We start from the raw sequence: 14,660 nt of genomic DNA, 5'->3' as shown, positions 1-14,660 counted from the left end.
AGATATTACAGTTTTGAATGTCTTGTTGGTAGTTTAATCTTCCACGTAGGTCATCTATTTTATTGTCCAAATATTGCACGTTTGCTAGCAGAATGGAAGGAAGTGGGGGTTTATTAGATCGCCTACGAATTCTTAGAAGGCGGCCCGCCCTCCGGACCCTTTTTCTTCACCTCCTCTTCATGCAAATCACGGAGATCTGGGTCTGTTCCCGAGAAAGCAGTATATTGTTTGCGTCGGCCTTGTCAGACTCGTTAATTCTGCCAGTCCGTGGTGAGTAATCGCAGTCCTGATGTCCAGAAGTTATTTTAGGTCACAAGAGACGGTAGCGGCAACATTATGTACAAAATAAGTAAAAGAGTAAGTTACAAACAACGCAAATAAAAAACAAAAAACACAATCGGTTGGAGGGCCGTAAAACGTCTGCCTACTTTTCCGGCGCCACTTACTCTTTACATACACGTTAGCTTATTTGTACATTTTGAATTGTGTTGATTCTTTACATTTTAGTCATTTAGCAGAGGCTCGTATACAGAGTGAATTACAAGAGCAATTAGGGTTAAGTGCCTTGCTCAATTGCACCGACAGATTTTTTTTACCTAGTTGGCTCAGGAATTCGAACAAGCAACCTTTTGGTTACTGCCACAACGATCTCAGCCGCTAGCCTACCTGCCACCTTATGGTATTTTAATTGTTTTAATTGTTCAAATATAATTTGAAATGAAGTAGTGTTAATGTTGATTAATCACATATCCCAATGCGTCAATATAGAGGGGAAGGGGTTCTATCTCTAATGTATCTGTGTGTCTGTGTTGTGTTCTCAAATGAACATTTCCTTTGTGTCTAGTTGTAAGATCTGTTATATTTGATTGTCACTCTCTCTCTCAGTATATCAGCCATGTGAATCCGTTTCGCAGCTTATCATATGTCATGCATCTCCAACGCAGCCATATGCCTACAGTCTGATGACATTACTGACCTTATGGGCATCTGTCATTTGAAGCAGAGAATAGCTAAACTCACACATTGTTTACATGTTGAGATATGTTCTTAATTTAAAATGATACCAGTAGATAATGTATATGATGCAAACCATATACCAGATGCCTTTTAAGTACTGACAATTGTTAAGTGAAAAATCCAACCCTTGTAATTTAGTAGGTGCAGTATGAAAATAAGAAGATGGCAATTAGGTTACAGGAGATGAGCATTACAGGTCAAATTTTATGAGGTTCATTTTATTTTATTCATTTTCGCAATATTGCTTGCAAAATTATTGCAGTTGTTCCTACAGCTTTATTGACCCTGGATAAGCTAGCGACTGGGCCAACACTGCTAACCTTTTAGGTCAATAATATTATTTTTTTAGTCAAATTTTGTTGGCTTTATAATCGTGAGAGAAAGAGACCTAGCTAGTAGCTAGCGAGTTAGTTACACCTAGGAAGCTTACAAGGTTAGTTGACTTTTCTCAAAACAAACTGTCACGCCCTGATCTGTTTCACCTGTCCTTGTGCTTGTCTCCACCCCCCTCCACGTGTCACCCATCTTCCCCACTTATCCCCTGGGTATTTATACCTGTGTTTTCTGTCTGTCTGTGCCAGTTTGTCTTGTTTGTTCAAACCTACTAGCGTTTTGTGTCTCAGCTCCTGCCTTTTCCAGTTTCTCTTTTCTCGCCCTGTCCTGACTCTGAGCCCGCCTGCCTGACCACTCTGCCTGCCCCTGACCCTGATCCTGCCTGCCATCCTGTATCTTGGCCCCACTTCTCTGGATTATCGACTCCTGCCTGCCTTGACCTGTCGTTTGCCTCTCCCTGTTGTTACAATAAACATTGTTACTTCTACACAGTCTGCACTTGGGTCTTGAAACCTGATACAAACCTCATTGTGGCTAGCTACGTCTTGTCCCTCATGCTAGCCTTTACAGCCAAATAACACTTCAGAAACTTTAAAAAAACACATCTAAATATTGATATGGCCAGCACTGTAGACCATTTCTCCCCCATTGCTGCAGCTTTAGCTCATTTTAAAAGAACAGCGAAATGCTGTGAAAACCAGTGTGCCACAAACGTTCTAAAATGTTTTGTCACCAGTGCTTGTTTTGTTGATTTTTTTTGTCCTCATAACTGTTGCTCCGACGAAACTAATCTGGAGCGCCGCCCAAGCAAGGTATTTGATTGGTTTGATGTGTTGCGAGGCATCACTGATTGACACCGGGTTCCGACCCCTCTTTAGCTCTATTTCTGCCATGGAACTTCACCAGGCTTCCTGGAATACACATAGATACAGACTAGAAATGTTTTAACAATATACTTTCTTTGCGAAGCTTGAATTAAATTGCCACTCCCTGTTGCACACAACAAGCTTCCATTCACCCTGTCACAAGGGGATTTATGGCTGATTTAAGATTAAATCGTCAGCCCTATGACTTTATTTGGCACTGAATAGGCACTTACTATATATAGTCATTTATGTATTTAACCTCGAGATCTGAAAACATGTTTTTATGAAATTGTTCTTGCTCTTACACTCAAAAGGCACCGAATTAGTGGAATGACCCACATGTTGAGATCAGTACCAGTGGATTCTATATGAAGTGAATGTAAACACCCATTACTTTTCATTAATGGGAAGTGTCACCATTTTTTAAAATTTAACCTTTACTTAACCAGGTAGGCCAGTTGAGATTAACCAGGTAGGCCATCTCATTTACAACTGCGACCTGGCACCATGTGTAATGTCTGTCTGGAACACAAACAGGTTCCCACTGCCAGGAGCGTGCAATATTGCTATGTTACCATTCACACTAATTAAATGCCACCAAGTCGAGGGGTGTGTATAATTTGGTGGTTTCTTATAAAAACATGTGCTTTTTACATATCCCAACTCCCCCTGGGACACCCTCGGAGAGTGGGGTCACGGCCAAGGTCAGCCATTAACAACCGCAACCCTGGAGAAATGAAGGTTCAGTGCCTTGCTCAAGGGCACAGACAGATTTTTCACCTCGTCGCCTCTGGAATTCAAACTAATGACCTTTCCAGTTACTGGCAAAACGCTCTAACCGCTAGGTTACCTGCCGCCACAGTGTGTGTGTGTGTGTGTGTGTGTCTGTGTGTGTAGAACTCTCCTTGTCACAGAACATTGTTACGTGACCGTGTCACTGCTGCGATCACAGTCTGTCTCAGACCTCTAAGACTGGTGTGTCACACACACATTGGTTATAAGCCCCTTCCTACAATGGGAAGAGAGAAAGAGGATGACAGATGGGTAGGTGGGAGAGTGGCCTCCACCCTAGAAACATCAGGCTAAGAGAGAATGTTGATGCATGTTAAAGAGCAAGCTAAATATGGACATCTCAGAGCACCGGGCCAAGAGGTCATTTTACATTTAACTGCCCATGAGGGGACTGCACATAAACAAACCACATTGGAGAGATGCGTGTGTGTGATCTGAGATGACGATGCAGATCGGAAATACCCTTCTTAAGCATTTTGAAAACTGTTTATGTGAATGAGTAAAAGCTCAAACATTTTGGGGTCTCATCAGTAATCTCTCAAGGGTAAAGGTCATTCAAAGCAAAACTGGTTTCGGTTCCTGTACGAGACCATTCCTGTTGTTTTACCGGTTTTAATATAAACCCATTACGAAGTGTTTATCTCATTTTAACTAACATTCATGAGTGTTCCTAACTTCCACTGCTGTACATGGACATGGTAATGTGTTTAGAGGAAAAGCACAGAGGAGTCCATTGTATGCTAGTCCTTAATTTCCTCCTTTCAATGGTACAGTGAGTTTAATGGCTTATATTTAATAAGGACCGTTGAAGAATGCCAGAAAATGTGTTTTGGACAAAGTTATACTGTGGTAGATACATAACACAATAGCCTATAGTACACCATATCACAGACAGGTTAGCACCGAAATTATGTCTAATCACCCTCTGCAACTGGAAAAGTCTAATGATTTATGGAATGCAACCAAGAAAAGTAGGTTAAATTGGCATCGTAAATCAATTATGTTGTGTTTTCCATGAGATCAAAAGTATAGGTAACACCTGCTTTATGAAATAAATTAACACGGGGAACAGAACTATTCATCAAAAACAGTGGCTTACAAATGGGTTCCGCTTGGCCTGCTGCACCAAGGACAGTTACTCACAACAGCTGGCAGTTGCACTGTAAATCAACTGTGCAGGTGTGCAGCAAACACACACACACACAGGTGCAAGCTAGCACACATAAGCATGCATATGCACACACGCACACAGACACGTGCGCGCGAGCACACACACGCGCAAGCACACATGCACCCCTCTGAATTGTCTCGATTGTCCAATCCACACACACTCTCACACAACCAGCTCTTTCCTCTTCCTCCTACCCCACCCATTCTTCTTCCCACCGTTCGGTCCATAAACTGCCCTGTGAGAGGAGATAAACCAGGCTTGTCTGGAGGAAACGAGACGCTGGGCCGGTTGTGAGAGATGGAGCTACCTAAGCACTGAGACGGCTGCACTACGTCATGTTTTTACCAGTCCCAATACAGTACGTCAGGTCACGACCATGCACGTATCTCGGTCTGCCGAAGCTTCTTTTTACCCTGTGTGTATATGTGTGTGTGTGTGTGCATGCGTGCGTGCCTGCGTTTCTTCGCTTGTCCAATAACGTCAGGTTAGGGCAATGCAGTTATCTCTGTGTATTGTGCGTGGTTGTAGCTATAGGCCTTGTCTGCAGTCAATGTGAGCTAAGTGGAACAACAGGAAGTGCCTGGTCGGTGTAACGGTGTATCTGCTCCTTTTAAACAGATGTGTTCTACAGCAACAAGTGCTCACCATGCCGTGCTGCCCAGCAGCCCAAAGTAAACCAAGCCAGAGGTTGTTATGGTGTGTGATAATGTCTGTCGCACAAAGGCACTTATTGTACCACTCTCATTAGGTGGTTCTCAAGAACTGAAAAAGTGTTGCTCTCCACTTTCTGGAGGACCGAGTTTTGAAATCAGTGGAATGCAAGGTGGAAGTAGTGTATGATAGCTAAGGCAATGGAAAAAATGATGGCGTTTGATTGCAAATATGCAGAGGGAGTCGAAAAGAGAACACCCAGAAGGCTGTTGTATAGAATACCTGTCTCCGGATTACATCTTCAATCTAAGGGCAACCATGGCAGAGAGGGAGACGTGTTCATCCATGTATATGGGTAAGAGAGTCTAGCTAGCTACATTTTCAGATATTATACATTTCTAATTTGTCAGAAAGTTGTTTTCATTACAAGTTATAGTGTACTGTTATCTAGCTATCTTACGTTAGCTGGCTGGCTCACTAGCTAACACTACATGTATGATCTGTGCAGTAATATTATTAGTATCTCAGAGCCATTTGCATTACTAGCTATTGGTTAGCTAGCTAGCAACATGTCTAAACAGAAAGACTCCACTATGCAACTTTGATTTTATTTGATATAGTGTGTGTTTACCAGAAAAGGTAATGTGAAGAACAACATGACCTGCACCAAAGTCAATTTGGGATATAACGTTAGGCCAACGAGACAGTGTCCAAGTCCAAAAATTCTCTGGCAGAATGCCTTGCTTTTATTTTGTCACACTCACAACCGTAAGCTATTATCTGTAATTAGCTTGCCATTAACTTGTAAATAATGATCTTGTTGTGAGTTTATTTTCCTGTAATAATGAATACAAATGAGCTAAAGTTAAGACGTTGTCATCTATATGATATGGACATTATTTTAACAGGCTAGCCAGCTAACTTAACATTAGCTAGCTAACTAACAAGCTAGAAACGAACCAAAACATTATTTAGAAAGTTGCTTTTGGTTGCCTGGTTTACTAGATTGACATTTACTAAATACATTTTTAAACAGATGGGTTTATTGGTGTTAAAATACACCAGTTATGCTATTTTGGACCACCAGGCTGCTGATGTCATGCAGCCTGTTGTTTTTGTGTTTATACTTTTTCATAACGACAACGACAAGTTTGATGTCGGACAACAGTAGAATGTTCATGATGTCACTGCGACAACTGTCTACAGACATGTCGATAGACGTAGTAAAAACCAGCCTTTAGTCTTGACATCTTTGGTTGTTTAGTACACTACCGTGCTCACTCTGTTTAGCACATGACCTCACATGTGAATCCTTCAAAAGATGAGTGGGGCTAAGGCTTAAGATGGTGTGTAAGATGCTGAATGGCTGGAGACAAAGAATAGCTCTCCAGTAGAAGTACCAAAACATTCAAGGGCTATTTTCTCAAAAGTGGGGTTGCAAGTTTATCAACTTTCAAAGCAGAATTACTTTCCCACTGTTCCTCAACTGTAGTGTATGCTAACTCTTTGAACTTTTTCACATTTTGTTGTGTTACAAAGTGGAATTGAAATAAATGTAAATGTAAAGGTTGTAAAAAATTAAATAACTAAAATAGTAATTGCATAAGTCTTCACCCCCTTTGTCTAGGCAAGCCTAAATTAGTGCAGAAGTGAAATTTGGATTAACAAATCACATAATAAGTTATATGGACTCAAACTGTGTGAAATATTTTTTAATGACTACCCCTTCCTCTGTCCTCCATACTGTACATACAACATCAGTAAATTCTCTCAGTCAAGTATTGAATTTCAAGCACAGATTCAACTACAAAGACCAGGGAGCTTATTGAAAGCCTCATAAAGAACGGCAGTGATTGGTAGATTGGTACCAATAACAAATAAGACATACACAGACATCAAAGATGCAGTCCTCCTTCTGAACTGAGCTGCAGGAAGGAAACTGCTTAGGGATGTCACCATGAGGCCATTGACTGAGTATGGATCAACAACATTGTAATGACCCCACAATAAAGTGAAAAGAAAAATACAAATATACTGAATAAAAATGTTGGAAAAATATTCCAAAACATGCATATGTATAGGGGCGGCAGGTAGCTTAGTGGTTAGAGTGTCGGACTAGTAACCGAAAGGCTGCAAGATTGGATCCCCCGAGCCGACAAGGTACAAATCTGTCGTTCTGCCCCTGAACGAGGCAGTTAACCCACTGTTCCTAGGCCGTCATTGAAAATAAGAATTTGTTCTTAACTGACTTGCCTAGTTAAATACAGGTCAAATAAAAGTACGCAACAAGGCACTAAAGTAATACTACAGAAAAATACGGTAAAGGAATGCACTTTTTGGCCTACAGGAAATGCAAAGCCTTATGTTTGTGGCAAATCCAGCACAACACATCACTGGGTAACTGCCTCCTTATTTTCAAGCATGGTGGTTGCTGCATCATGATATGGGTGTACTTGACATCGGTAAAGACTGGGGAGTTTTTCAGGATGAAAAGAAATGAGATGGAGCTAAGCACAGGTATATTCCTAGAGGAAAACCTGCTTCAGTCTGCTTTACACCAGATACTGGGAAAGGAATTCACCTTTCAGCAGGACAATAACCTACAACACAAAGCCAAATATACATTGGTGTTGCTTACCAAGAAGACAGTGAATGTTCCTCAGTGGTCAAGTTTCAGTTTTGACTTCAATCTGCTTGAAAATCTATGGCAAGACTTGAAAATTGCTGAATAGCCATGACCCCAAAACACTTTGACAGAGCTTGAAGAATTTTGAAAAGAATGATGGGCAAAGATTGCACAATGCAGGTGTGCAAAGCTCTTAATAAAAAAAGTGTCTCAGGAGGTGAATACTTATCTAATCAAGCCATATTGGTGTTTTATTTTTCATTCATCTTTTTTTACCTTGACATAGTATTTTGTGTAGATTGTTGACAAAAAATAACAATTAAATCCATTTTAATTGCAAATTGTAACACAAAATGTGAAGAAACCCAAGTGTACCACAACTGATTGCAATGATAAGATCTCTGTTTCTCATTATGTCTGTGTCTATCTTGACCCTTGAGTTTCACAGGTTTGAATACACACGGTCCTCCCCACAGAACAAAACACTATATTTTATCTCTATGGTCCTCCCTAAATCTTCTCCTCAGTTCTGCAATTTGAACCAACTGAGGAAAAAACAGACAGACAGACAGACAGACAGACAGACAGACAGGCAGGCAGGCAGGCAGGACAGACAGACAGGCAGGCAGGCAGGCAGGCAGGCAGACAGACAGACAGACAGACAGACAGGCAGGCAGGCAGGCAGGCAGGCAGGCAGGCAGACAGACAGACAGACAGACAGACAGACAGACAGACAGACAGACAGGCAGGCAGGCAGGCAGGTAGACAGGCAGGCAGGCAGGCAGGCAGACAGACAGACAGACAGACAGACAGACAGACAGACAGACAGACAGACAGACAGACAGATCGTCGTGTTTGACCTAACGGCGTAATCATTCTTTCATTGCTCTGACTCGGACTAATCATGCCTGATCTATCCCGACTGCGCCCTCGTCCTCCACCATCGCCCGCCAAACTCTTGTCTGTCAATGCAATCTATTACTTCATGATGACTTTGAAAATGATATCGCCCACCAGAGAAATGTGATTAAACATGTTTCTGGACTTGACATGATCTTTCATCACCATCCATTGTTACTCACGCCCTGTTTATTATGACTCATGCAATTCAAACGTGGTTAGCATACATGGTGAACACCACGTGTTGCCGGAACATTCTTCAGAATATTTGATAATTACAATTTACCTCTAGCTGTACGTAGTCTGGCAAATATTATATCAGGAACACATACAGTGATCATGATATGAGATATGTCTTGTGTTTTTTGTTGTTCTTTTTTTACCCTGAAAGAGAAGGCCTAGAGATACTGTGTCATTTTCTTAATCAGAACTTGCTACGACATGCTAAGAATCAACTGACCTCGATAATGTAGTCGTTGCCATCTTTCCCGTGGACGGCTTTCACAGCACAGATGTCAAGGCCCCCGAACATCTCGGCACAGGAGTCCACCCACGCACGATATCTGGAACACAGTGACATCCACAACTGTCATTGTCAACTACAAAACAGACCTGGGCAGTGAAAACAACTTTTGCTAACCTGAGGGGCTTGTATGACATATTTGAAGGGGGGGGGTCATACAAGCCCCTCAGGTTTGTTCATTTTTACCACTCCTGCACATGCACTTTTCACTTGCCTTCTAAACTCCCATCACATTGTCTTGTAATTACTTGTGTGCACATTAATAAACACACTAATACATCTTTAAGCTTTCAGAATTTCTCATAATAAGGCTTATCTGTTATGTCTAACAAAGTGTCTATAGGCCGGCTTACCTGTCTGTCATAGCGATCTGTTCCAGCATGGCTGAGCCTGTGTTAGCCTTCCAGTTGCCTGAGATGGACGTCCTCCTAGAAAAGGTGAGATCAAATCAAAGAGAAAATCAAGGAAATGAATCAGGCATTCAGCTATTCTCTGGACCGGAATGGAAAGCAATGGTCAGCTAGCTTAGTCATTGTGTTTTTGTTTTTGTAGTTCAACGGAAGACCCTGGGGGGGGGGTGTTATCGTTGAATTCTACACTGATGACGATTGCAATGTACGCCTATATTATGTTTGTGTAACGGTCGGTTGGAGACGTGCTTTCATGACTGGTGCCGAGGAAATAAGTGGAGATAAGGAGGTAAATTCCACTCGTTTTAGTCAGGCAATAATTGTTCGGATTGAGAAACATGAAAGTAGAAAGGGCGTAGATTTACACTTTCATTGTTACTGTGCATGGTGTTTTACATGTATTGCAAAGGTCTGTTGTATACAAGAGGGTGCTGTTGACCATTTGAAATTGAAGTGGCTGGTTACTCAGAGAAGATTATATTAGTTCAAACTAAGATTGAGACTATGAGGCTGAAGTTGCCCAGTGGTCACAGTCACGTCGGCTGATCCTATCACTTCCCTCTGGGGAGACAGAATGGAATGCCAGTTCAGGGTGCAACCTTGGTCGTTGTCCCTGGGTAGAGAAGGTGCTGTTGTGTAGGTGAGCCCTGCATGGCTCCACTGACTGGGAAGGGCGTACCATGGGCCTATTCTCACACTTATATTGGTATGCAGGATGGACTATTCTAGGGCTTGTCTCTGTCTCTCTAGCCATCTCTCTATGTCTCTGTCTCTCTAGCCATCTCTCTATGTCTCTGTCTCTCTAGCCATCTCTCTATTTCTCTGTCTCTCTAGCCATCTCTATATGTCTCTGTCTCTCTAGCCATCTCTCTATGTCTCTGTCTCTCTAGCCATCTCTCTATGTCTCTGTCTCTCTAGCCATCTCTCTATTTCTCTGTCTCTCTAGCCATCTCTCTATGTCTCTGTCTCTCTGTCTGTTTCTCTTCATCCGTCTGTGTTTCCATGCCAACCCCCCCCCCCCCCCTCTCTGGTAAAGTCATTCACATGCAAGTCATATAGTTTCCTTCTAGTCACATTCATTGCTGACATGTCCAAGTCACAGACAAAACCCAGTGTACACAGCATAGAGACTACATCATACTTACATGTAGGCCTTGTAGTTGTTGCCGATTTTCTGGATCCTGATGTCGTACTTGGACAGGATGTAAGGCTCAGAGGTGGCATAGGTTCTGGCCAGCGCCACCACACTGGTAATATCCTGGAAGTCAAGTTCGTTCTCCACTTTGATCTGAAACAGGAAGACACCACTAATTAGTTCATCGGCAGGAAGATATGCCTAATTGGTGCTTTGTGATGGTTAATTACCAAACATGCTGTAAAAGCAATGAGACAGGAGCTGAAGTAGACTGTTAGAATCCCACAGGAATGTAAATCCAACACAGACAGGACAATGAAAAGCTTCCTCTCTGGAAAATGTTAGGATTTTAGGAGCTGCATGTTTCTCACATCCATGAGAGTTCATCAGGTACACAATGACTTCATATACAGACAGTGCAGTAATAATTGATTGCATCTATATAGCGGGTTTCCACCTGTAGTAGGTGCTCAAAAGCCCTTTACATAGTAAGGGAGTAAACTCACCTCTTCCACCACTAATATGCTAGACAACATTTTGATGGAAATGACAAACAGTAGCTAAATTCAATCGACCCACAACTTATCCAAATTCTCCTTTTTTCATACAGTACATGCTAATCTACAGTATCTTTTGTATTTTTAATGTAAACAGGTTTGATTAAATATATTAACTGACAGGCACACTATGCCTAAGAAATTCAAGTACCAACCAGCTATGTCTGTATTGATAGCTAACAAAAGAGGGATTCCAACACTCCAGAAACTCCCTCAGACCACGGGAAAAGGGGCAGCGGAGTAGTAGACAGCCATAAATCAACAGCCCGTAATGTACAGCTGTCTGAATGTACATCATCCATATGATGTATGGTGATAGCAGCCAGAGTCCTGGACATTCCCTTTATATTCCCTCCATTGACTCTCATTATCATCCCTCTGGCTGTTATCTTTGGTATTATGATTCATCCGTCATGCAGTGGGAGTCGGTGGCAACAGTGAGGCGCTGTCGTGGACAGGGACAGATTGGACTGATGCTCTCCCTTTCCCACCCACACTCCTCTCTCCTTTCAGCTCGTCTCTTCTTCTCTCCTGTGGCCTAATTCTCAAGTGAGATGAAGAGGTCTCCTATGGTAAAGATATAAGGGAGGGTGGGCTTGAGTTGGCCCACTTTGTGGATCAGGCATTTCATTCTCTGTTTTGTCATAACTACTTTTGAAGATTCTTACTTAGCATCTTGAGTATGTTTGACATAGCGGTGGAGGTAGCTAGACAAGGGGGAAATGGTTTTCCTCTGTTCATATGAGGAAAGTATTTGTGCACTTGGCTACCCACTGTGGTTCCAAAGGTATAACCCAATACCAGAGAAAAAGAAGCCAAACCATGGTGTAAATAAAGTAAACTATAATACTGGAAGCAGAAACCATAAGGTAATTTAGAGGGTATGTACTGGCAGTTGGATCAAGAGCTGGTTGAGGTGGAAAGCAACGTGATTCTGGACACTGCCCAGTTTCGATGGTTATGAAATATTCCCTAGTGTCTGTTAAGTCTGTCTACCCTTTAGTGAGCCATTCGTAACTCCCCTAACCAGGATTAACAACTCCATGCGATGGACAGGCTGTAAAGGTCTCTTTCTGAGATCTGATATCATAAATAAATTTAAAAAAAATTGATTGACTTTAGACTAGGATGGGAAGATAGAAGTAGCCAATCATGATCTTTTTTTTAACGGGTATTCACCCTGTCATCCTACAAGATATTGCCGTAACATTTGACTTAGGCTACGGATCATAAAGAACTGTTGAAGTGAAAACCCCCTGCAGTTTATTACATTAGGTTAACGCAAACGTAGTGTTAAAAACAACTGAAAAAACAACTGAAAATCGTAACACGGGCCATAGTCCTAGTCCCAATTCCACAACTCCAGATACTTGAATTTTAACCAATGTCTTTTGTCAAGAGACTCTCAGCTCAACTTAAAAGCCATGTGAAGCACTTGAATGGCCTACATCCAGACCCTCTTCTCTCCCCCAGTTCTAAGTCCTCTGTGAGGTCAGAGGAGTTAAGTGAGGTCCTGGTCTACAATGGGCCTATGCTAAGTGAGCCAGAGGGCATGTGGGAACTCTATAGCACTCCAGGTTCCTGTAAAATAGGAAACCCCACCCAGCCCTTCAGATGGAAAGGGGGGATAAACGTATAGGAAGTGCTTCCCCTTGTGTACTGTGTGAACGCACAGACTCGGCCCGGGAGGTTCTGTATTATATGTGAGGAAGGTGGGCTCCATTTGGGGCTAGTAATCACTCACTTTGGTTGACTGTTCACTGAACTGCATGCTGTTGAAAGTGTGTGTGTGTGTGTGTGTGTGTGTGTGTGTGTGTGTGTGTGTGTGTGTGTGTGTGTGTGTGTGTGTGTGTGTTGCTTGCTTCCCTGTGTGTTTGCGCGCACCCTGTGGTGGTGCCACTTGCTAATGACCCACTTAGCTGGGTTGTTATGCTGCCTGCCCGGTGCCTGGGTGCCCCGAGGCGAACAGTCACATGCTTGTTTTAATCCTTGTTGTTATTTACAATGGCCTAATGAGAAAAATAGTCTTGGGGTTACGAGACATGAGACGGCTTCTCTCCAGAGTTTAGAATGTTGTATTCAATGGAGGATGAAGTGTAGAACAACATGGACTGTAGAACAAAATGGTGAAACAAAGAGGAGGAATACGATATAAGGAGAAATTAGGATATGTCCATGTTCAAGTGTTGTCTATTTTCTGCACCGCTGCAGACTCACACTTGCAGTAGCATATCCAGGCCTTAATGAGTTAACTAGAAGAGGTCTTCAGATCCCGACACTGATCAGCATGCCGGTGCCCACGCCATGCCCATATCTCCTCCCTAACTCCTTAATAACATGTAAAACCCCCTGAAAAAGCCCCCAAAGTCCCTTCCTATCAGACAGGCTGTGAGATCATGGGTTTCGACAAGGACCAGATCCAGCTCAGCTTCACACCCGTCTCCACCTCCTCTCCGAGACTGATAGTCTGCTTATGGAAGGGATGTCATGCCATCATCCCTTTGGCAAGCTCAGAGATACACAGAGAAGAGATAAGGAGCCTGGTCTGTTATGTACAGCTCAACTCCTAACTGCACAGTATGTAATTGGTTAGCATTACAAACACAAACAAATCAAGACTAGACATGTAATGGTGGGGTGGAGAGATGAGCAGCTAGGGAGTGCCCAGACCTTAGTGGTGGTGGTGTGTGTGTGGTTTGGGGGGGGGTTACCTTGCCAATGCCGGCGTGGGCATGGCCCATCTTGACCACCACGGGGAACGTTGGTGTTGTCACCTGGGAAAGAAGACAAAGCAGAACGTTACCACAGTCTGGAAAACCACCGACAGAGGAGAGGACATGCAGTATGCATTAGTCCTACTACCAACTAAATGGATAGAAGTGATATCGTAATGGTTAGCGTGACACGGCTGTGGAGCAGGGAAAGCATTTTAGAGCTACACCGAGGTCCCTATAATGACAACCAGTGTCTATCTGTACCTACTATGATTGACAAGGGCTCCACGACTACGAATTAGCTTTGATTGAACTGTAAGGTGCATGTGAGTGACTGACTACTAAAAGCAGAACACAAGTTCCTCCTTGAACGTAATTGCGAGGCATAGCTCAGATCTGGCGTATGGTATTGAATCAAAACCTAATTTAAAGAGAATGACTTCTCAAAGACCATTATGGAACTACCACGTTGAACTTAAAGCCTCCCAATTTAGGGAAGCATGAGGTATTTTCTGAAGAATGTTGGTTTATTGCACAAAAGAGAAGTTCTGGGAAATGAGAAAGCGAGAGACCACAGCCACAGCTTCTTGGGATGGGTTTAGACAACCCAGCCCCACCGCAGGCGTCATGGGCTCTCTCGTAGAGGGGCGCGCAATGTGAGAGGAGGAGGAAACGTCAACAGACGACTTCAAACGCGCTCTTTAAACACATTCTTGCCGCTGATCGATCCCCTGACACCATTGTTAGATGGGAATGTCGTCTAAAGAGAGGGCTTATCCAGTTTGAAACCACTTTCTAAATCTCCTAATTTCCCCCCACTTGTTTGAAATGGCACACAGAAATGAGATATAGACTCACGGGAGAGTTTGCGTCATCGTTCGCTATATAACAGCCCCCTTTAGTTAGATTAGACATTATCAAAGCCATCACATCAGTGACATGCATTCTGACAGAAATGTATATAT

The 14,660-nt window shown here is 42.8% G+C and overlaps 1 protein-coding gene across 1 annotated transcript in view; it reads right to left on the bottom strand.

Annotated features, from left to right (window-relative positions):
- The window catches only part of LOC139392798 (synapsin-3-like), a 134,286-nt gene that overhangs the window by 12,975 nt on the left and 106,651 nt on the right, over window positions 1-14,660 (bottom strand). Inside the window, exons 7-10 of the mRNA XM_071141056.1 lie at window positions 13,693-13,755; window positions 10,435-10,577; window positions 9,233-9,307; window positions 8,817-8,919 (exon numbers count right to left, since the gene is read on the bottom strand). Of these exons, the coding sequence (XP_070997157.1) occupies window positions 8,817-8,919; window positions 9,233-9,307; window positions 10,435-10,577; window positions 13,693-13,755 (384 nt within the window). The remainder of the gene's footprint in view (window positions 1-8,816; window positions 8,920-9,232; window positions 9,308-10,434; window positions 10,578-13,692; window positions 13,756-14,660) is intronic.

This window comes from Oncorhynchus clarkii, chromosome 33 (assembly GCF_045791955.1).
Source record: "Oncorhynchus clarkii lewisi isolate Uvic-CL-2024 chromosome 33, UVic_Ocla_1.0, whole genome shotgun sequence".
Lineage (NCBI taxonomy): Eukaryota > Metazoa > Chordata > Actinopteri > Salmoniformes > Salmonidae > Oncorhynchus > Oncorhynchus clarkii.
Note: the sequence above shows the minus strand (reverse complement) of the source record. Positions and strands in the feature narration are given on the sequence as shown.